The 23,985-nt window shown below is 33.0% G+C and overlaps 2 protein-coding genes across 3 annotated transcripts; both read left to right on the plus strand.

The window, feature by feature from the left end:
* The first annotated feature begins 1,101 nt into the window (after window positions 1-1,101).
* Window positions 1,102-2,761, plus strand: LOC123197234 (UDP-glycosyltransferase 83A1-like). Of its 2 annotated transcripts, none has more exons than XM_044611428.1 (2): window positions 1,102-1,676; window positions 1,773-2,761. In XM_044611428.1, the coding sequence occupies exons 1-2, from the start codon at window positions 1,184-1,186 to the stop codon at window positions 2,660-2,662; spliced, it is 1,383 nt and encodes a 460-aa protein (XP_044467363.1). In that variant the 5' UTR covers window positions 1,102-1,183; the 3' UTR covers window positions 2,663-2,761. The 2 variants fall into 2 exon arrangements, with proteins under 2 accessions (XP_044467363.1, XP_044467364.1); XM_044611429.1 differs by having other exon boundaries at window positions 1,104-1,670.
* An 11,269-nt stretch (window positions 2,762-14,030) lies between these two features.
* On the plus strand, window positions 14,031-15,760 carry LOC123197236 (UDP-glycosyltransferase 83A1-like). The gene is made up of 2 exons (XM_044611430.1): window positions 14,031-14,601; window positions 14,704-15,760. The coding sequence occupies exons 1-2, from the start codon at window positions 14,115-14,117 to the stop codon at window positions 15,591-15,593; spliced, it is 1,377 nt and encodes a 458-aa protein (XP_044467365.1). The 5' UTR covers window positions 14,031-14,114; the 3' UTR covers window positions 15,594-15,760.
* Window positions 15,761-23,985: the final 8,225 nt, after the last annotated feature.

A 23,985-nucleotide genomic window follows, 5' to 3' on the forward strand; every position in this document is an offset into this window, starting at 1 on the left:
TCAGTTTTCTTTTCAATTAAATACTCAATCTACCGATAAGATTTCCAGTTTTCTTTTTCCAGTTTTCTGAAATCTGAAATCTATCGAATAAGATTTGTCAATCAGTTTTTTTTTTTACAACCTTTTTTAACTTTTTTTTCAGTTTTTTTTCAGTAAAGAATTGTTAATCTGAAATCTATTTCCTTTTTCAATTTTTTCTTTTCTTTTTTTATTTTTGAAACATTTATTCTATTTTCTACATAATTTTTTTATCACTTGAAAGATGAGAAAGAGGAGAGAAAAAAGTTGCAGAGAAGAAGAAAGAGATAATATACGCTTGAAATATTAAAGAGGGGTATTTTGAGGAAGGTGATTACTGTTGTGGTATATTTGTTTAAGTTTTAGGATAGGTGGCATTTTTGTATACACGAAATAAAATAGTGGTAAAAATTTCAATTTCCCAAATTTTAAAGCATCTCAATGAAAGGATTAAGGCATGGGAAATGAGAAATTAAGAGCAAGGTGGATCAAATGGTCAGTCTGATTTTCAAATACAATGTTAAAGTCATTTTCCATGCATAAATGAAAACACGATGTTAATTTTTCGTATAGTTCATACTAAGAATTTCACAAATTCAAAAGAAGAAATTTATGTGCATCATTAATAAGTACTCATTTATATATCTAGATTATGTGTTAAATATTATTTTATTTATAAATTAAAATTATTTAATTATATAATAATATTATGTACCCAGTTTAATACTCAAAACTGAGTACACGTAGTTTTATTGTATAAAAAATACTACAATTGACTTATAAAACTAAATATACAAATATTTATTATTAACTTATATATCATGTGATAATATATGATTGAGTGATATGATTATTTATTTTTTTTAATATTTCATTATTATCTAATCATATGTTGTTTTTATATAGACAAATTAAGAAAATACGTTTTCTTATACGAAGATTCAAGTTTCCTTGAATAGAACAAGAAAGGGAAAATTGAGCTACACAACAACCAACAAATAACTAAAGTTATTTTACATGTGATGTCAGTGCTCACGGATCCTTCAACTTGATATCCAGGAGGTGGCCCTCCCTCTCCATAATTAAGCCCTCTGATGCACAGATATCAATATGTTCAATCATAAAAGCTAGCTGCATATCAGCAGCAAAGCAAAGAAAGAGAAAAATGAGTCGTCCACATATTCTTGCAGTACCTTATCCAGCACAAGGCCATGTAATTCCTCTGCTAGGGCTTTCACGGCACCTGGTTAAGCATGGCTGCCGAGTCACATTTATCAACACAGAGCACACTCACAGCCGGGTCATAAATGGCTTACAAGAGAAGAGCTGCATAGGGGATGAAAATGAGATTCGTTTCCTGTCCATCCCAGATGGGCTGGAGCCCCGGGAGGATAGAAATGATTTAAGCAAGGTATATGATAAAATTATTCAGGTGATGTCCGAGAAGCTGCAGGAGCTTGTAGAAAAGATCAACAGAGAAGAAGATGAAAAGATCTTTTGTCTCATTCTTGATGGATGTGCTGGGTTTACCATTCCAGTTGCAGAGAAGATGAAAATTAAAAAGGTTGCCTTTTGGCCTCCAGCAGTTGCATCTCTGGCCTTGTTTAACAATATTCCAAAGCTAATCGATGATGGAATCATAAGAACTGATGGTAAGGGTATGATTTTTCTCGCTCATTGTTATTCTTGTTTCAACTGTTGGATGCAAATTTTTTTTTCAGAATCAAGGTAATGAAACATAAACTTTATTCCAGGAACTCCGATCAAGAAACAGATTATTCAGTTGGCGCAAAACATGCCCGGAATTGACTGTACAAAGCTTATTTGGACTAGCGTGGGCGGCGAGGACTTGGCCAGCCAGAAGAGAATGTTTGAGGTTATAAATAATTGTGTCCAAGCTGGACAAGCAGCGGATTACCTAATCTGCAACTCAGCATATGACCTTGAACCTGGGGCTTTTGCCTTGGTTCCTAATATTCTTCCAATAGGGCCTCTTCTAGCAAGCAACGGTCAAGGAAATTCAGCAGGATCCTTCTGGCCAGAAGACTCAGCTTGCTTGGAATGGCTTGATCAACAGCAACCTAAATCAGTCATTTATGTTGCATTTGGTAGCTTCACAATTCTAGACAAGACCCAATTCCAGGAGCTGGCGCTGGGACTTGAACTCACCGACAGACCATTCCTGTGGGTTGTGAGGCCAGACATAACTGATGAACCAAATGAAGCCTACCCAGGAGGGTTTCAAGACAGGGTAGCCAGGCGCAGCCGACTGGTGGGTTGGGCACCTCAACAGAAGGTCTTGAGTCATCCTTCCATTGCCTGCTTCTTTAGCCATTGTGGTTGGAATTCCACCTTGGAAGGTGTAAGCAATGGGGTTCCTTTCTTGTGTTGGCCATACTTTGCTGATCAGTTCATTGATGAGAGCTATATTTGTGACGTTTGGAAGGTGGGGTTGAAGCTCAACAAAAACGAAAACGGGATTATCACACGAGAAGAAATCAAGAGCAAGGTGGATCAGGTGCTGGGTGATGAAAGTTTTAAAGCAAGAGTTGTTGAACTTCAGGAATCTGCTTTGAAAAGTGTAAAAGAAGGAGGTCAATCACACAGGAATTTCAAGAATTTCATTGAATGGATCAAGGCCTAGACCCTTAGCAGGAGACTTGGGTCATCCAATCTGTTAGATTTGTATCAATTTGGACTGTGAGATCTACTTATAAACCATGAATAAATTGTTTTATTTTAAGAGCTGTTTTGAGAGCTTCACTAACAAAAGAAAGTTCTTGTGATATAAAGTTATTTAGTTTTTTGTATTTTCTTGAGTTATTCGTGTATATTTTTAAAATTTAGTCAACTGCCATTGTTCGTGACATAAATATCGTTCCTTCCTGATATTGATGTAATAAGAAGAATATCATGACAATCGTTTTCTCTAGTGTTTTTAAAAATAAATCAGATTATTCGGTTCAATCAGTTAAACTATAAATCAATTTACAATTTGATTCAGTTTCACAATCCGATTTGATCTATATAGAAATATTAACTTATTTAAAATTCGGCCTAATTTAGTAAATTCATTGAATCAAAAAAACTATTTAAAACTGATAATTTGTAATTAGTTTTTTTTCTATCTATATAACAAAATGTTAATTGTTTGATTAATAAAATTGAAACTATGTTTTATATGCTTTATGTTTAAAAAATACAATAAATATTTAATATTATTAAAAAAATAAATAATAATTTGACAATAAGTTCAACCAGTTGGTTATCCAATTGAACCATAAACGAATTAGATGACTAGTTCAATGACTGGTTTGGTTTTTTCTCATGTCACGTGTTAGATGTATTTTTTTAATTGCACACTTAACACAAGGAGCATGCACCATCACTAACAATAAATAATAAGCTACGTGTTAATATTACATGTCACTTTGTAATTGAATAATTTTAAATTAAAGATAAACAACATCTAATTACTTAACTAACGACACTTAACCAAGTCTTTGTAACACCCCCTCTAAGTATTGCCCCTACAAGAAGGCGCCACTTACTTTAACTATTAGAGCATGTATTCACTCAATTAAAATCATTCATTCAATGCATAATTTGAAAATGGCCAAAATATTATTATTAAAATCATCAGTCGAAAGTGCAAAAGATGTCATTAATAACAATAAAACATCATCTAAGTCTCGTATACAAAACAACTAAATAATAATCCAAACACATAAAAATATATCAATTAAAAAAAATGCCCTTCTCTATACCAATCGACCTCGAACACTGCAACCATCACTTTCTCCTATCACCTACAAAATAGCCAAAAAGAAGAACATGAGTGATAATCACTAAGCAAGTAGGAACATAACTTAAACATTTTTATAATACATATTTTGCCCTTTGACTCAATTCACCCTAACTTGGTCATCGAGAATATACTATAAACTCTAACATTGATGACATGATCTTTATCTTCATAACCATAACTTGAGATTTACTTTGGTCCCCCAAACTTGCCTGGAAAACTTTGATATTTCATGACGGTCATCTAACGATCCCTTAGGATCCTAACTGAGATAACTTGCTAATTTTGAATAACATAGGTGAAAACTTAAACTTAACAATAACTAAATTGAATTATAACTTGTCAATGGGACTAAAGTTGATACAAGGATAAGACACCTTGGCCAAGTGAGTATGCTTACTATGCAATCCACTCCCTACGACAACTATTGGACTACGTCTTAAGATTTGGGCCTAATGCAACCCATTACACTTTACTATGGGTGATCAGGTCCTACTATAAACCATTATGTCTTACAATGGGCGATATAGAGAGTTTCTCATAGGTGCCTCCTTGTAACAACCTCAATGACTTATATTAACTCATAACTGAATTGGTCCCATGATCGACTAACTAAGGTATGGTCATGGTATGCATGCAATCACGAGCTAACTACTATGAGCTCATAATAGCTTTTACCTTAGTCCAATACTTTGTCCTTTTATAAATTAGACTCTTGAGGTAAGGTTCCATGGCAATAGAGTTCCATTACATAACCTATGTTTTCAGGATTCATAACTTAACTTCTTCATACATAACATTTTAACCTTTTATTTCTATTATGTATAGTCATACACTATCGATCGTAAGGTGGTGCATTAGCCTTGCATATGGTTGTACATGCTTATCCAATGGATGTATAAGCGTACACGATTGGGTACAAAGGCATACATCCTCCTTTATGTACAACTGTTCTTTTCCATCATGGTTGTGCATGAAGCCTAGGGATAAATTGGTAATTTTGGTCTATGTACAATCATGCTTCTTGATGCATAGGCATACATTATGTCTTATCTAAGCGTATAAATGAGCATACATGACCTCCATATGTCCATTCAACATTTGTTAAAAAATATTATAGATTAGGTATGGGCTTACACACTCGCACGCAAGGGTGTACATGGCGTACGAAAACACACATTCCAGGCATGTCACAATCATGACTAATTGTATCATCCCACCCTGAAAATCATATCCTTTGAGGTAAAACACTAATAACATCTCAATTTAAAATCAAATATTTTTAAGTCAAACATGCATGAATCTCGATGCATTACAAAAACCATGCTTGTCACAGGAAAACACACTATGAAACTCTCTTTCTCTAGTGCACTCTTTCAACAGATAAGGATGCAAACGAAATCTATGGGATAACCAGCCAAAAACACACTAACATGTCTTATTTAAAAACAATTTTCATAACAGCATGTATAGGCATGCATCTCCCTTGCACGACTGTATATCTCGTTTAAAATGCTTATATGGCTTGTATTCATCTCCCTATTGTGAAAGGCCATGTAGGGGGTGCACATGGTCGAATTCAAGGTCACATATGAGTTGAAATTTAATATTTCTTATTTAATCTCACTCCAATCCTAAGTCTTAGTAAACTAAAATAAAAAAAGACTATTTTACTCTTATACATATATATGACTATTATAGCCTTGCAAGAGAACTTGGACGAGTTGAGAAGATTATACTCCAACAAGTAATTTTTTGGCTTGCATTAGCAACAATGTAGGCCTTGTCCTTCAAAATCCCAAAGTTCATCGATGACGGAATCATTGCCATTATTCATGCTATAAGGTTGCAAAGACTCTATTTATGACAAAAATTTTATTGTTGGTATTGATGTCATCAGAGGAATAAAAGGCAATCATTTTTTCCTCATGTTAAAACAAAGAGGTTGCATAATCACTATTACTCTTCACCATCACTAATAATTGATACTAATTTGTGTGTTAATATCGCCTATCACCTTGTGATTAAGTGATTTTGATTTAGAGATAAATAACACCTAATCACTTAACCACCAACACTTAACTAGGTCTTGCAAAATGAATTAAGAAGATGAAACTCCAACGAGTTATTTGTTAGCATGCATTAGCAACAACCCAAGCCAGTGGTAGAGGTTAAGAGTAGTCAACTAACCCTCTTGGTCTTGAAAAATCATTATGTTAAAATATAGAAAGTATCATTATATCCTCTAAAACTTTATATTGACCATTTTTAGATTTCATTATTTTTAATTGACCCCTTCTATTTTATATTTATTCAACTTTGACCCTTTTAAGTTTTATCTCTGAGTCTATCACTGTACGTATAAACTAGCGTAACAATATCTGACTAAATAATGAAATTGATGCGAACCTTAACGATATGACACAAGACCCAACGTTTAAGAAGATATTTCTTCCAAGATTAAATCAGTTTTGTCAATGCAAACTTTGACCTGAATCGATATGGAATCAACCAAACCTTGGTATCGTTAATGGTAAATGCCACAAGATGAATCTTGATAAGTTCAAAGGTTGGTAATTCAATAGTATGCAAAAGTCAGCCAAAAGTTTTTATTCATGATAAAAATTTAGTTTATATAGTGTAGTGTCAATTTAACCCTAAAACTACCTATGATCCAATGGACTTCCAAACTTCCCAAGTCCATTACCTAATTAACTACACAAACACTAATTAAAAGGTAATATAGCAATTGGGCTCAATAAAGTCTAGCCCTTTTACAAACAAGACCAAAATTCATAAAAATCAAAAATCTTAAATTTGATAAAATAAAACTGCATAATACACACTAAAGAGGCCTTTATTTAGGCTTGCAAATTGGGCACAACTAGCGAAGCGGGTTGTTGATATAGAGCTCAAGATGAGTTTCGTGTTGATAGGTTAAAGGCCCCAAAACACCTCTCAGATCAAAAATTATGGTCGTTCAAAGTCTATCTGAGTGTTTTGGATTTCAATTTCTCCATGGGCTTAGATTTGAATCAGGCTGACTTCTTTGTTGGCTCCTTCAAGCATCCAGTCGCTCTTGAAGGAGTTGGTTTTAGTCTGCAAGCCCGCCACAGGCCTTACTAAGGCCCGTTGCACCTTCTTAGCTTTGCTCCTCGTAATTGGTCCCTTCGGAATATGTGGCGGATTTCCTTAATGACTTGATAGTCCCACGATGCCTCCATAAAAAATTGTATACATTTTTTAGTAAAATTTATGTTGAATCAAATTTCCTATAAAAGAAAGGGAAAACTGACCAAAACAACGGCCAACAAACAACTTACATCATTTTACACACGATGTCAATGGCCGAGCATCTTTAACCTTGAGGTCCATCAGCGGGACCTCCCACTAAATATTGAAGTCTTCTGGCAAACAGCAATCAATATGTTCAATTAACAAGAAAGGGATAATTGAGCTACACAACAACCAACAAATAACTAAGTTATTTTACATGTGATGTCAGTGCTCACGCATCCTTCAACTTGAGATCCAGGAGATGGCCCTCCCACTCCATAATTAAGCCCTCTGATGCAAAAATATCAACATGTTCAATCATAAAAGCTGGCTGCATATCAGCAGCAAAGCAAAGAAAGAGAAAAATGAGTCGTCCACATATTCTTGCAGTACCTTATCCAGCACAAGGCCATCTAATTCCTCTACTAGAGCTTTCACAGCACCTGGTTAAGCATGGCTTCCAAGTCACATTTGTCAACACAGGGCACAGTCACGTTTGCTTTCACGGCACCTGCTATATTTGCGACGTTTGGAAGGTGACAAAAACGAAAACGGGATCATCACACGAGAAGAAATCAAGAGCAAGGTGGATCAGGTACTTGGTGATGAGAATTCTAAAGCAAGAGCTTGGGAACTTCAGCAAACTGCTTTGAAAAGTGTCAAAGAAGGAGGTCAATCTCACAGGAATTTTAAGAATTTCATTGAATGGATAAAGGCATAGACCCTTAATTAGTAGGAGATTTTGAGAGATTCAGTAATAAAAGAAAGTTTTCTTTCTGTTTTTAAGTTATTTAGTTCTTTATATTTTCTTAAATTCTTCGTGTATGTTTTAAATTTATTTAGAGTTAATTCTATTGTTCATGTATATTAATGACAGAAATTAAATATTGTTCCTGATAGTAATTTTACACGAGAAATATCATGGCAATTGTTATTTTCCCATGTCACTTGTGGTAAAAATACAAATAATTTTATTTGAAATTGCACACTTAACTCGAGGAGGTTGCAGTGCCTATGTCTGCCCCTTATAAAACTCGTCATTAACAAGATATATACAAATATAAATACATCAAGCCAAGATTTGTTTAAAATTAACAATTTAATGGGTTGTGCAAGGTAGGTTGCGGTAGGAGTGATAACGATTTGGTAGGACTCCGATGTCTATTATGATGTAATGTGAGTAAAGAAAATTGAAAAGATAACAGAAACATAAGATTTTTTTAAATGGTTCAATCTGATAATTGAAAAGCATGCTTCTATAGTTGTATGTGTTTATGTATATGCAAGGATGTGATACTCTTAGACAAATCACACGTTAACAAAGCATAAGAGAGATTATGTATTTGGATATGCATTCCACATAGTTTGGGATTTTAAAATGAAATTGATTAAATAATATATAAACTCTTTAAACTGTTAAGATGTATTTTAAATTATAAAACCCAAAAAATAAAACTATTAGACTATTGACCAGAGATCTTACTAAAAAGACAAACACATACAACTAGAGCTATACGTAAGCACATACAACTATAGATGCATGCTTTTCAATTATCAGGTTAATTTCATTTTTTAAGTGGTTTGTTGTGGAGAAATTGTAGGGAATCAATTTATAGTTTATAATTAGGAGCTTGTCATTGAGAAGATGTAGAAAATCAATGTTTGGCTCATAGGTAGGAGCTTGTTGCAGAGAAACTCTATTTTGTATTGCCTATATATACATGTGCTTAATAAAAATGAAAACAGCTTTGCCAGACATTTATCATTTTACAGATTATTTTTTCTTGCTCCTTAAAAAAAAAACAACAGAAATCTTGCGAGTAGTAGACAAGATACAATTCCAGGAGCTGACAGTAGGACTTGAACTCACCAACAGCCATTCCTGTGGGTAGTGAGGGCTGATATTACTGCAGATTCAATGAAGCCTACCCCGAGGCTTTCAAGAAAGGTTGGTTAATCATTGGAAAATGGTCGGTTGGGCCCCTCAACAGAGGATTTTGTGTAACTATTCCATTAATTGTTGTTTGAATTCCACTCTGGATTCCTGGAAGGTGTCAACAATGGGGTTCCTTTCCTTTATTGCCATACTTTGTAGACCAATCTATTCATGAGAGCTACGATTGTGATATTTGGAAGGTGGGATCGAAATTTAACAGAGAACTCAGCAGTGTTAGTCTTTATCTTATGTGAATCAGGCGGCTAAGAGTAGTCGAGACTTGGGTGGTACTGTATACATGTCACCACACTAGGGTTTGCATATAAAAGTTGTACTAAAGTGAGTAAGGCACAAAAGAGGGAACGAAGACGAAGATTGACAGGGAACTCAGCAGTGTTAGTCCTTATCTTATTATCTCTGGAATTTGTAGGCAAACTTTGCCCAAACTTAAAAATATTTTTTCTAGCGTAGTGAATTCAATTGTTGGCCTGAAAAGCGGATGTATGTAATCAATCTGATTGTTGAACCACTATAAATTCCTTAGGTTATTTTTCTCTCCCTCTCGCTTTTCATTAACTGCTATTTCATATTCTAATTTACAGTCATTGCTATGAGTCTATTATAGACTACCATGAAAAATTACTTGGTGATGAAAACTTCATGACAAGCTCCAAGAAACTGCCATGAAAGGTACATACAGACAAGGTCTTCAATATTTCTTGTGCTGGGCCTACTTAGACGACCAATTCATTAATGAAAGCTACATTTGTGATAATTGGAAGGTGATATTGAACTTCTAGAAAGAATATGGTAGAATTATTAAACGAGAAAAAATTAAGAGCAAGGTGGTCCAAATGGTTAGTCTCATTTTGACAAGACAAGCTTGGTAATATTTTCAAACACAATGTTAAAGTCATTTTTCATGCATAAATGAAAAGAGTAATGTTGTATGTACATGTTTTTTTGTACATAGTTTGGGTTATAAATTATGTGTCATTATGTAATTGATGACACAATGTTGATAATATTTTGATTTTGACAAGACAAGTTTAGTCTGATTTTGACAAGACAAGCTTGGTAATATTTTCAAACATGATGTTAAAGTCATTTTTCATGCATAAATGAAAAGAGTAATATTGTATGTACATGTTTTTTGCACACAATTTGGGTTACAAATTATGTGTCATCATATAATTGAGTGTTACTTTATCTTTCATTCAAAATCATTTAATCACATGATAACATATCATCTGTTTATGCATAGTTTTGTTGAAATTAAAAAGTGAAGTAATAATCCTTTCTCTAGTTCATAATAGGAAATTTCATATTTACAAAAAAAAAAAAAAATACTATATTCATCTAATTTCATTTGGTTACTCAAAACTCGATGCACATAATATCACTATTTACAAAAATAATTCTAATTGACTTATAAAACTACATAAACACGCATTTATTATTAACTTATAAAACAAACTAACGGGGCAAAATGCGATTAGGTGATGAGATTGTATATTTTTTTAATTATTTCAAAATTATTCAATCACATGCATGATTTTGAAATAAAAGAAAAAATAAACAATTAAATCATTAAATCACATCATGACTCTAATTTTAGAAACTTCATGTTTAAATATTATCTTATATTTATAAAATTTCTGGTTTTATAGAGAGTATATAAGGATTAATTTTTAAAACTTCATGTTCAGATATTATGTTATATTTACAAAACGGCTAGTTTTGTTAAGGAAATATTGGAATTAATTTTTAAAACTTCAGGTTCAGATATTATATCATATTTATAAAACCTCTTATTTTATAATTAATATTTAGAATATTATAGTATATAAAACTTTAATTTTGATTATATTTCGGACTTTAAGTCCATACTTTTTCATAATTTATACAAACTTTAGGTTGAAATAAATAAATATTTTGATGAAATTTGAGATTTCGGGCCCCCATATATATATATTCAAGACTTCATATCTAGATTCATGATTTTGAGAATTTTGGGTTACAAATGAGATACAATTATAATTTATATTTACAAATATGAAACAATTATAAAAATTGATATAAGTACAATTTGTTTTTTGCAAACGGAATATAATGGAAAGTTAAACAAAATAATAATAATAATAATTGAAATAGTAATAGTTTGTATTTTGCAAATATAATAATATTATAATTAGAATATTTCTATTTGCATCATACAATGACAATAATGACATAATTAATAGATAATTAATATTAAAATATATTTAAATTATTCGTGTTATAAATATAATAATAATATAATATATGAAGGAAAAGAGTTGAGAGACAAATATTATAACGAAAGAAATTAAGAAAACATAATTAAGGGGAGTCTGAAAAATATGTATATAGATTTCCTTCTAGATTATCATAATACAAAGAGAAATGGAAAAATATGTATATAGATTTCCTTCTAGATAATCATAATACAAAGAGAAATGGGGGATTTATAAGCTGAGCCACTGCCCAAATTTTTTATTCTCTCCACATGTATTCACACTAAAAGTCATATATGGACACTTATCCATGCCAATGTGTTCTTGTGGTGGGCAGCATCTTTTCGACTTGAGGTTCATGAGAGGGACCTCCCACTCAATAATGAAGTCTTCTGATACACGGCACTTAATATGTTCAATATAAAAACTAGCTGCATATCAGCAACAAAACAGAGAAAAAGAAAAATGAGTCGTCCACATATTCTTGCAGTTCCTTACCCAGCACTTTGAGATGATGCAACTTGTATTTCCACATACAACAGTATCTCAGTCAACACTTTGAGATGAAAAACCTTGGTTCCCTCAATTATTTCTTAGAACTTGAGGTATCTTGTAATTCTGATAGATATTATCTTTCTTAGGCTAAATATGCTTCAAATATTCTATCTTGAGCAGGTATCATTGACAACAAAACTGTGTCTACTCCTTGGGAGCTCAATGTCAAACTTACTCCAACTGACAACTTGTTGATTCTACATTGTATTGACAACTTTTTGATAGTCTAGTATATCTCAAAGTGACTCGACTTGATATTACATATGCATTTCACTTAGCCAATTTATTGCTGCTCCTCACTTAACTCACTTTGTAGTTGTTCTTTTAATTTTTGATATGTCAAAGGAACTCTTTTTCATTGTCTTCATTTTTTTTGCTCATTCTTCTCTCATGTTATCGAGATATTCAGATATTGAGTGGGCATGTGATCTTACTGATTGTCGATCCACCACTGGTTACTATTTCTTTTTGAGAGATTCTTTCATTTCTTGGCAAAGTAAAAAAGCAAACAATTGTAGCATGTTCCAATACATAATCAAACTATCATGCCCTCGCAAATGCTACATAAGAATTACTTTGGCTCCATTGGTTATAAGAAGATATGGGCGTCAAACACCATTCTGCCACTATTCTTCATTGTGATAATTAAAGTGTTATTCAAATTTTTCACAATAATATATTTCATGAACACACTAAATATATAGAAATTAATTGTCATTTTATATATCATCATGTCTCTTGAGTATTATCAATCTTAATTTAGTATCATTAGTAAAACAAACAACAAATATCTTCACCAAATCTTATCTCCCTGGTCACTTTCAAGAATTAGTCGCCAAACTCAAATTGGCATCAATTATACCACCTTGATCGTAGTGCTTTAATCACTATAATTAAGGGTCAATTATTATCAATCATGCAATAATCAAGAATCTCCACAATTACATTATTAGAACCAATCATTTTTGTCTCAAACCCAAACTTAAACCAATATTTACTAACTTAACAAATTCGAATTAACAATATATATATATATATATTTGAATCAAATTCGAGGCAAACAATAGTTGACTGGCTCAGAACAAGTCATTCTTTACTCACATGCCTGCATTGATTACTCGTTCAGTGCTCCTGACAACTCATATAGGACTAGCTAAATCACCAGCCAAACTGGCTGGAATAGCCCAGATCGACAGATCATAAGATAAGAAAAATGGTATACCTATCTGGAGTTCCATAATGATTAATTGCTTGGTGACGCAAAATTAAAGACGAGACTTGGAACTCCAAGAAACTGCCATGAAAAGTATACACAGACAAGGTCTTCAATATTTCTTGTGCTAGCCGCACTTTGGTGACCAGTTCATTAATGATAACTACATTTGCGAGATTTGGAAAGTCGGATAGAAATTCTAGAAAGAAGAAAGTAAGATCATCAAATGTGAAGAAATTAGGAGCAAGGTGGATCAGGTTTTTGGTGACGAAAATTTTAAAGCATCTCAATGAAGGGATTAAAGCATGGGAAATGAGAAATTCAGAGCAAGGTGGATCAAATGGTCTGATTTTCAAATACAATGTTAAAGTCATTTTCCATGCATAAATGAAAATACGATGTTAATTTTTCCTATAGTTCATACTAAGAATTTCACATATTCAAAAAAAAGAAAAACTACCTGTATCATCAATAAGTATTCATTTATATATCTAGATTATGTGTTGAATATTATTTTATTTTTAATTTAAAATTATTCAATCATATAATAGTATTGTGTATCCAGTTTAATACTTAAAACTGAATATACATAATTTTATTATATAAGAAACTACTACAATTTACTTATAAAACTAAATATACAAATATTTATTACTAATTTATATATCATATGATAGTATATGAGTAAGTGATATAATTATTTATTTTTTTTATACTTTAATATTTTCTGATCATATATTTTAGGTCAATTTATATAGATAAATATGTTTTCTTATACGAAGATTCAAGTTGCCTTGAGTAGAACAAGAAAGGGATAACTGAGCTACACAACAACCAACAGATAACTAAAGTTATTTTACATGTGATGTCAGTGCTCACGGATCCTTCAACTTGAGATACAGGAGATGGCGCCCCCGCACACCCCCACCCCCCCCCCCCCCCCCCCCCCCCCCCCCCCCCCCCCCCTCCATAATTAAGCCCTCTGATGCACAGATATCAATATGTTCAATCATAAAAGCTAGCTGCATATCAGCAGCAAAGCAAAGAAAAAGAAAAATGAGTCGTCCACATATTCTTGCAGTACCTTATCCAGCACAAGGCCATGTAATTCCTCTACTAGGGCTTTCACGGCACCTGGTTAAGCATGGCTGCCGAGTCACATTTGTCAACACAGAGCACACTCACAGCCGGGTCATAAATGGCTTACAAGAGAAGAGCTTCATAGGGGATGAAAATGAGATTCGTTTCCTGTCCATCCCAGATGGGCTGGAGCCCTGGGAGGATAGAAATGATTTAAGCAAGGCATATGATAAAATTATTCAGGTGATGTCCGAGAAGCTGCAGGAGCTTGTAGAAAAGATCAACAGAGAAGAAGATGAAAAGATCTTTTGTCTCATTCTTGATGGATGTGCTGGGTTTACCATTCCAGTTGCAGAGAGGATGAATATTAAAAAGGTTGCCTTTTGGCCTCCAGCAGTTGCATCTCTGGCCTTGTTTAACAATATTCCAAAGCTAATCGATGATGGAATCATAGGAACTGATGGTAAGGGTCTGATTTTTCTCACTCATTGTTATTCTTGTTTCAACTGTTGGATGCAAATTTTTTTTTCAGAATCAAGGTAATGAAACATAAACTTTATTCCAGGAAGTCCGATCAAGAAACAGATTATTCAGTTGGCGCAAAACATGCCCGGAATTGACTGTACAAAGCTTATTTGGACTAGTGTGGGCGGCGAGGACTTGGCCAGCCAGAAGAGAATGTTTGAGGTTATAAATAATCGTGTCCAAGCTGGACAAGTAGCGGATTACCTAATCTGCAACTCAGCATATGACCTTGAACCTGGGGCTTTTGCCTTGGTTCCTAATATTCTTCCAATAGGGCCTCTTCTAGCAAGCAACGGTCGAGGAAATTCAGCAGGATCCTTCTGGCCAGAAGACTCAACTTGCTTGGAATGGCTTGATCAACAGCAACCTAAATCAGTCATTTATGCTGCATTTGGTAGCTTCACAATTCTAGACAAGACCCAATTCCAGGAGCTGGCGCTGGGACTTGAACTCACCAAAAGACCATTCCTGTGGGTTGTGAGGCCAGACATAACTGATGAACCAAATGAAGCCTACCCAGGAGGGTTTCAAGACAGGGTAGCCAGGCGCAGCCGACTGGTGGGTTGGGCACCTCAACAGAAGGTTTTGAGTCATCCTTCCATTGCCTGCTTCCTTAGCCATTGTGGTTGGAATTCCACCTTGGAAGGTGTAAGCAATGGGGTTCCTTTCTTGTGTTGGCCATACTTTGCTGATCAGTTCATTGATGAGAGCTATATTTGTGACGTTTGGAAGGTGGGGTTGAAGTTCAACAAAAACGAAAACGGGATTATCACACGAGAAGAAATCAAGGGCAAGGTGGATCAGGTGCTGGGTGATGAAAGTTTTAAAGCAAGAGTTGTTGAACTTCAGGAATCTGCTTTGAAAAGTGTCAAAGAAGGAGGTCAATCTCACAGGAATTTCAAGAATTTCATTGAATGGATCAAGGCCTAGACCCTTAGCAGGAGACTTGGGTCATCCAATCTGTTAGATTTGTATGAATTTAGACTGTGAGATCTACTTATAAACCATGTATAAATTGTTTTATTTTAAGAGCTGTTTTGAGAGCTTCACTAATAAACGAATGTTCTTATGATATAAAGTTATTTAGTTTTTTTGTATTTTCTTGAGTTGTTCGTGACATAAATATTGTTCCTTACTGATATTGATGTAATAAGAAGAATATTATGACAATTTTCTCTAGTATTTTAAAAAACGAATCAGATTATTCGGTTTAATTAGTTAAACTATAAACAAAATTTACAATTTGATTCTGTTTTACAATCCAATTTAGTATATATAGAAATATTAACTTATTTAAAATTCAATCAAATTTAGTAAATTCATTTAATCGAAAAAACTATTTAAAACCAATAATTTGTAATTAGTTTTTTTTTCTATCTATATGATAAAGTGTTAATTGTTTGATTAATAAAATTGAAATTATGTTCTATATGTTTTATGTTTAAAAAATACAATAAATATTTAATAATATTCAAAAAATAAATAATAATTTGACAATAGGTTAAATCAGTTGGTTATCCATTCAAACTATAACAGAAAAAGATGAGTAGTTTAATGACTGGTCTTGTTTTTTCTCATATCACGTGTTAGATGTATTTTTTTTAATTGCACACTTAACACAAGGAGCATACACCATCACCAACAATAAATACTAATCTACGTCTTCATATTACATGTCATTTTGCGATTGAATAATTTTAAATTAAAGATAAATAACATTTAATTACTTTACTAACGACACTTGATCAAGTCTTTGTAACACCCCCTTTAAAAGTATTGCCTTTGCAAGAAAGCACCACTTACTTAAACTATTAGAGCATGTATTCACTTAATTAAAATCATTCATTCAATGCTTAATTTGAAAATGACCAAAATACATTTATTAAAATCATCAACCGAAAGTGCAAAGGATGTCATTAATAACAATAAAATATCATCTAAGTCTCATATACAAAATAGCTAAATAATAGTCCAAACACATAAAAATATATCAAATAAAAAAAATACCCTTCTCTATACCAATTGACCTCGGACACTGCAACTATCACTCTCTCCTATCACCTACAAAACAACCAAAAGAAGAATATGAGTGATAATCACTAAGTAAATAGAAACAAAACTTACACATTTTCATAATACATATTTTGCCCTTCGACTCAATTCACCTTAACTTGGTCATCGAGAATATACTATAAACTCTGATATTGATGACATGATCTTATCATTCATAACCATAACTCAAGATTTACTTTGGTCCCCCAAACTTGCCTCGAAAACTTTGATACCTCATGACCGTCATCTAACAATCCCTTGGGATCTTAACTGAGATAACTTGCTAATTTTGAGTAACATAGGTGAAAACTTAAACTTAACAATAACTAAACTGAATTATAACTTGTTAATGGGACTAAAGTTGATATAAGGATAAGACACCTTGGCAAAGTGAGCATACTTACTATGCAATCCACTCCCTACAACAATTATTGGACTACGTCTTATGACTTAGGCCTAATGCAACCCATTACACTTTACTACTGGTGTCGGGTTTTATTATAAACCATTATGCCTTACAATGGGCAATATAGAGAGTTTCTCACAAGTGTCTCATTGTAACAACCTCAGTGACTTATACTAACTCATAAATAAATTAGTCCCATGATCAACTAGCTAAGGTTTGGTCATGGTATGCATGCAATCTCGAGCTAACTACTATGGGCTTATAATAGCTTTTACCTTAGTCTAATACTTTGTCCTTCTATAAATTAGACTCTTGAGGTAAGGTTCCATGGCAATAGAGTTCCATTACATAACCTATGTTTTCAAGATTCATAACTTAACTTGTTCATACATAACATTTTAACCTTTTGTTTCTATTATGTATAGTCATACACTATCGATCGTAAGGTGGTGCATTAGCCTTGCATATGGTTGTACATGCTTATCCAATGGATGTATAGGCGTACATTATTGGGTACAAAGGCATACATACTCCTTTATGTACAATTGTTCTTCTCCATCATGGTCGTGCACGAAGCCTAGGGATAAATTGGTAATTTTGGTCTATGTACAATTGTGCATCTTGATGCATAGGCATACATTGTGTCCTATCTAAGCATATAAATGAGCATACATGACCTTCATATGTCCATTCAACATTTGTTAAAAAATATTATAGACCAGGTATGGGCATACACAATCGCACACAAGGGTGTACATGGCATACGAAAACACACATTCTAGGCATGTCACAGTCATGACTAACTATAACATCCCATCCTAAAAATCATATCCTTTGAGGTAAAACACTACTAAAATCTCTATATGCGTGAACAACATCTCAATTTAAAATCAAATGTTTTTAATTCAAACATGCATGAATCTTGATGCACTACAAAAACCATGCTTGTCATTGGAAAACACACTATGAAACTCCCTTTCTCTAGTGCACTCTCTCAACAGATAAGGACGCACACGAAATCTATGGGATAACCACCCAAAAACACACTATCATATCTTATTTTAAAACAATTTTCACAATAGCATGTACGAGCATGCATCTCCCTTGCACAATTGTACATCTTGTTTAAAATGCTTATATGGCTTGTATTCATCTTCCTATTGTGAAAGGCCATGTAGGGGTGCACATGGTCAAATTCAAGGTCATATATGAGTTGAAATTTAATATTTCTTATTTAATTTCACGCAAATCCTAAGTCTTTATAAACCAAAATCAAACATACTAAGAAAAGACTATTTTACCCTTATACATATATATGACTATTACAGCCTTGCAAGAGAATTTGGACAAGTTGAGAAGATTATACTCCAACAAGTAATTTTTTGGCTTGCATTAGCAATAATGTAGGCATTGTCCTTCAAAATCCCAAAGTTCATCAATAATGCAATCATTGCCATTATTCATGCTATAAGGTTGCAAAGACTCTATTTATGACAAAAATATTATTGTTGGTATTGATGTCATAAGAGGAATAAAGGGCAATCTTTTTTCCTCATGTTAAAACAAGGAGGTTGCATAATCATTATTACTCTTCACCATCACTAATAATTGATACTAATTTGTGTGTTAATATGACCTATCACCATGTGATTAAGTGATTTTGATTTAGAGATAAATAACACCTAATCACTTAACAACCAACACTTAACTCTGTCTTGCAAAATGAATTAAGAAGATGAAACTCCAACAAGTTATTTGTTGGCATGCATTAGCAACAACCCAAGCCAGTGGTAGAGGTCAAGAGTAGTCAACTAACCCTTTTGGTTTTGAAAAATCATTATGTTAAAATATAGAAAATATCATTATATCCTCTAAAACTTTATATTGACCATTTTTAGATTTCATTATTTTTAATTGACCCATTCTATTTTATATTTATTTAACTTTGACCCCTTTAAGTTTTATCTTTGAGTCTGTCACTGTACATATAAACTAGCGTAACAATATCTAACTAAATAATAAACTTGACGTGAACCTTAACGATATGACACAAGAGCCAACGTTCAAGAAGATATTTCTCATAAGATTGAATCAGTTTTGTCAACACAAACCTTGACTTGAATCGATATGAAATTGAACGAACCTTGGTATCGTTAATGGTGAATGCCACAAGATGAATCTTGATAAGTTCAAAGGTTGGTAATTCAATAGTATGCAAAAGTCAGCCAAAAGTTTTTATTCATGATGAAAATTTAGTTTATATAGTGTAGTGCCAATTTAACCTTAAAATTACCTACGACCCAATGAACTTCCAAACTTCCTAAGCCCATTACCTAATTAACTACACAAACACTAATTAAAAGGTAATATAGCAATTGGGCTCAATAAAGTCTAGCCCGGTTACAAATAAGACTAAAATTTATAAAAACCAAAAATATTAAATTTGATAAAATAAAACTGCATAATACACACTAAAGAGGCCTTTATTTGGGCCTACAAATTGGGCATAACTAGCAAAATGGGTTGTTGATATAGGGCTTGAAACGAGTTTCACGTTGATAGGTTATAGGCCCTGAAACACCTCTCGTATCAAAAGTTATGGTCGTTTAAAGTTTGTTTGCACGTTTTGGATTTCGACTTCTCCATGGGCTTCGGTCTAAATCAGGTTGACTTCTCTGTTGGCTTCTTCAAGCATCTAGTTATCCTTGAGTGAGTTGGTTTTAGCCTCCAAGTCCTTCACGAGCCCTACTAAGGTCTATTGCACCTTCCTAGTTTTGCTTCCTCGTAATTGGTCCAACCGGAATATATAGCGGATTTCCTTGATGGTTTGATAGTCCCACAATGCCTCCATACAAAATTGTATACTTTTTTTAGTAAAATTTATGTTGAATCAAATTTCCTATAAAAGAAAGGGAAAACTGACCAAAACAACGGCCAACAAACAACTTGCATCATTTTACAAGCGATGTCAATGGCCGAGCATCTTTAACCTTGAGGTCCATCAGAGGGACCTCCCACTAAATATTGAAGTCTTCTGGCAAAGAGCAATCAATATGTTCAATTAACAAGAAAGGGATAATTGAGCTACACAACAACCAACAAATAACTAAGTTATTTTACATGTGATGTCAGTGCTCACGCATCCTCCAACTTGAGATCCAGGAGATGGCCCTCCCACTCCATAATTAAGCCCTCTGATGCACAAATATCAACATGTTCATTCATAAAAGCTAGCTGCATATCAGTAGCAAAGCAAAGAAAGAGAAAAATGAGTCGTCCACATATTCTTGCAGTACCTTATCCAGCACAAGGCGATCTAATTCCTCTACTAGAGCTTTCACGGCACCTGGTTAAGCATGGCTTCCGAGTCACATTTGTCAACACAGAGCACAGTCACGTTTGCTTTCACGGCACCTGCTATACTTGCGACGTTTGGAAGGTGACAAAAACGAAAACGGGATCATCACACGAGAAGAAATCAAGAGCAAGGTGGATCAGGTACTTGGTGATGAGAATTTTAAAGCAAGAGCTTTGGAACTTCAGGAAACTGCTTTGAAAAGTGTCAAAGAAGGAGGTCAATCTCACAGGAATTTTAGGAATTTCATTGAATGGATAAAGGCATAGACCCTTAATTAGTAGGAGATTTTGAGAGATTCAATAATAAAAGAAAGTTTTCTTTCTTTTTTTAAGTTATTTAGTTCTTTATATTTTCTTAAATTTATTTAGAGTTAATTGCTATTGTTCATGTATATTAATGACAGAAATTAAATATTGTTCCTGATAGTAATTTCACAAGAGAAATATTATGGCAATTGTTATTTTCCCATGTCACTTGTGGTAAAAATAAAAATAATTTTATTCAAAATTGCACACTTGACTCAAGGAGGTTGCAGTGCCTATGTCTGACCCTTATAAAACTGGTCATTAACAAGATATATATAAATATAAATACACCAAGCCAAGGTTTGTTTAAAATTAAGAACAATTTAATGGGTTGTGCAAGGTAGGTTGCGGTAAGAGCAATAACGATTTGGTAGGACTCCGATGTCTGTTATGATGTAATGTGAGTAAAGAAAATTGAAAAGATAAAAGAAACATAAGATTTTTTTAAATGGTTCAACCTGATAATTGAAAAGCATGCATCTTTAGTTGTACGTGCTTATGTATAGCTCTAGTTGTATGTGTTTGTCTCTCTAGTAAGATCACTGGTCCAATAGTCTAATAGTTTTGTTTTTGGGTTTTATAATTTAAAACGTATCTTGACAGTTTAAAGAATTCACGTATTATTTAATCAATTTCATTTTAAAATCTCAAACTATGTGGAATGCATATTCAAACACATCATCTTTTTTGTGCTTTATCGATGTGTGATTTATCTAAGAGTATCATATCCCTAGATCCCTATTAGTTTTTTATGTTTACAAGATTTGAAAGAATAAGAAAATAGAAATATGAAATATTTACAGTAATTGAGTTATTAAGTGGATTTACTACTAAGCAAAGGTTTATGAAGGTCTATTCATGCCCTTTGGTGAATAGTACACAAAAAATGTGTCTGGTCTCTGGTTGTAGTTGTTTCGAATGGATTCTCATGAAGTGATACTTATCAGGAGAAATTGCTAACCATTGACATCCTTCCAGAAGCTCAAGTATTATTTTATTTTATTTTCAATTTGTTTGTTGACTTTTGAAATAGGACTTGTGAATCCTTGTTATATTTAGCCAAGGATTAGTTAATATTAGTTATGTTAATTTCATTTTTTAAGTGGTTTGTTGTGGAGAAATTGTAGGGAATCAATTTATAGTTTATAATTAGGAGCTTGTCATTGAGAAGATGTAGAAAATCAATTTATGGCTCATAGGTAGGAGCTTGTTGCAGAGAAACTCTATTTTGTATTGCCTATATATACATCTGCTTAATAAAAATGAAAACAGCTTTCCCAGACATTTGTCATTTTACAGCTTATTTTTTCTTGCTTCTTAAAGAAAACAACAGAAATCTTGCGGGTAGTAGACAAGATACAATTCCAGGAGCTGACAGTAGGACTTGAACTCACCAACAGCCATTCCTGTGGGTAGTGAGGGCTGATATTACTGCAGATTCAATGAAGCCTACCCCGAGGCTTTCAAGAAAGAGTGGTTAATCATTGGAAAATGGTCGGTTGGGCGCCTCAACAGAGGATTTTGTGTCACTATTCCATTAAGTATTGTTTGAATTCCACCCTGGATTCCTGGAAGGTGTCAACAATGGGGTTCCTTTCCTTTATTGCCATACTTTGTAGACCAATTTATTCATGAGAGCTACGATTGTGATATTTGGAAGGTGAGATCGAAATTTAACAGAGAACTCAGCAGTGTTAGTCTTTATCTTATGTGAATCAGGCAGCTAAGAGTAGTCGAGACTTGGGTGATACTGTATACATGTCACCATACCAAGGTTTGCATATAAAAGTTGTACTAAAGTGAGTAATGCACAAAAGAGGGAACGAAGACGAAGATTGACAGGGAACTCAGCAGTGTTAGTCCTTATCTTATTATCCCTGGATTTTGTAGGCAAACTTTGCCCAAACTTAAAAATATTTTTTCCAGCGTAGTGAATTCAATTGTTGGTTGATTGTTGAACCACTATAAATTCCTTATGTTATTTTTCTTTCCCTCTCGCTTTTCATTAACTGCTATTTCATATTCTAATTTACGGTCATTGCTATGAGTCTATTAGAGACTACAACGAAAAATTACTTGGTGATGAAAACTTTATGGCAAGCTCCAAGAAACTGCCATGAAAAGTACATACAGACAAGGTCTTCAATATTTCTTGTGCTAGCCATACTTTGACGACCAATTCATTAATGAAAGCTACATTTGTGATAATTGGAAGGTGATATTGAAATTCTAGAAAGAATATTGTAGGATTATTAAACGAGAAAAAATTAAGAGCAAGGTGGTCCAAATGGTTAGTCTGATTTTGACAGGACAAGCTTGGTAATATTTTCAAACATAATGTTAAAGTCATTTTCCGTGCATAAATGAAAAGAGTAACACTGTATGTACATGTTTTTTTATATATAATTTGAGTTATAAATTATGTGTCATTATGTAATTGGGTGTTACTTCATCTTTCATTTAAAATCATTTAATCACATGATAATATATCATCTGTTTATACATAGTTTTGTTGAAATGAAAAAGTGAAGTAATAATCCTTTCTCTAGATCATACTAGGAAATTTCATATTTACAAAAAAAAATATATTATATTCATCTAATTTCATTTGGTTACTCAAAACTCGATGCACATAATATCACTATTTACAAAATAACTATAATTAACTTATAAAACTACATATACATGCATTCGTTATTAACTTATAAAACAAACTAACGTGGCAATATGCTTTTGGGTGATGAGATTGTATACTTTTTTAACTACTTTAAAATTATTCAATCACATGCATGATTTTAAAATAAAAGACAAAATAAACAATCAAATCATTAAATCACATCATGACTCTAATTTTAGAAACTTCATGTTCAAATATTATTTTATATTCACAAAATTTATGGTTTTGTAAAGAGTATATAGGGATTAATTTTTAAAATTTCATGTTCAGATATTATATTATATTTACAAAATGACTGATTTTGTCGAGAAAATATTGGAATTAATTTTTGAAACTTCAGGTTCAGCTATTATATCATATTTATAAAACCTCTAGTTTTATAATTAATATTTAGAATATTATAGTATTTAAAGCTTTAATTTTGATTATATTTTGGACTTCAAGTCTATACTTTTTCACAATTTATACAAACTTCAGGTTGAAATAAATAAATATTTTGATGAAATTTGAGATTTCGAGCCCCC

The sequence above is a fragment of the Mangifera indica genome, chromosome 15, assembly GCF_011075055.1.
Source record: "Mangifera indica cultivar Alphonso chromosome 15, CATAS_Mindica_2.1, whole genome shotgun sequence".
Lineage (NCBI taxonomy): Eukaryota > Viridiplantae > Streptophyta > Magnoliopsida > Sapindales > Anacardiaceae > Mangifera > Mangifera indica.

What these genes read in the sequence shown, in the direction of transcription:
- LOC123197234 (XM_044611428.1), top strand. Translation starts at nt 1,184, where the DNA reads ATGAGTCGTCCACATATTCTTGCAGTACCTTATCCAGCACAAGGCCAT. An exon ending in CATAAGAACTGATGGTAAGG is followed by an intron (nt 1,677 to 1,772) that starts GTATGATTTTTC and finishes ACTTTATTCCAG; the next exon opens with GAACTCCGATCAAGAAACAG.
- LOC123197236 (XM_044611430.1), top strand. Translation starts at nt 14,115, where the DNA reads ATGAGTCGTCCACATATTCTTGCAGTACCTTATCCAGCACAAGGCCAT. An exon ending in TGGAATCATAGGAACTGATG is followed by an intron (nt 14,602 to 14,703) that starts GTAAGGGTCTGA and finishes ACTTTATTCCAG; the next exon opens with GAAGTCCGATCAAGAAACAG.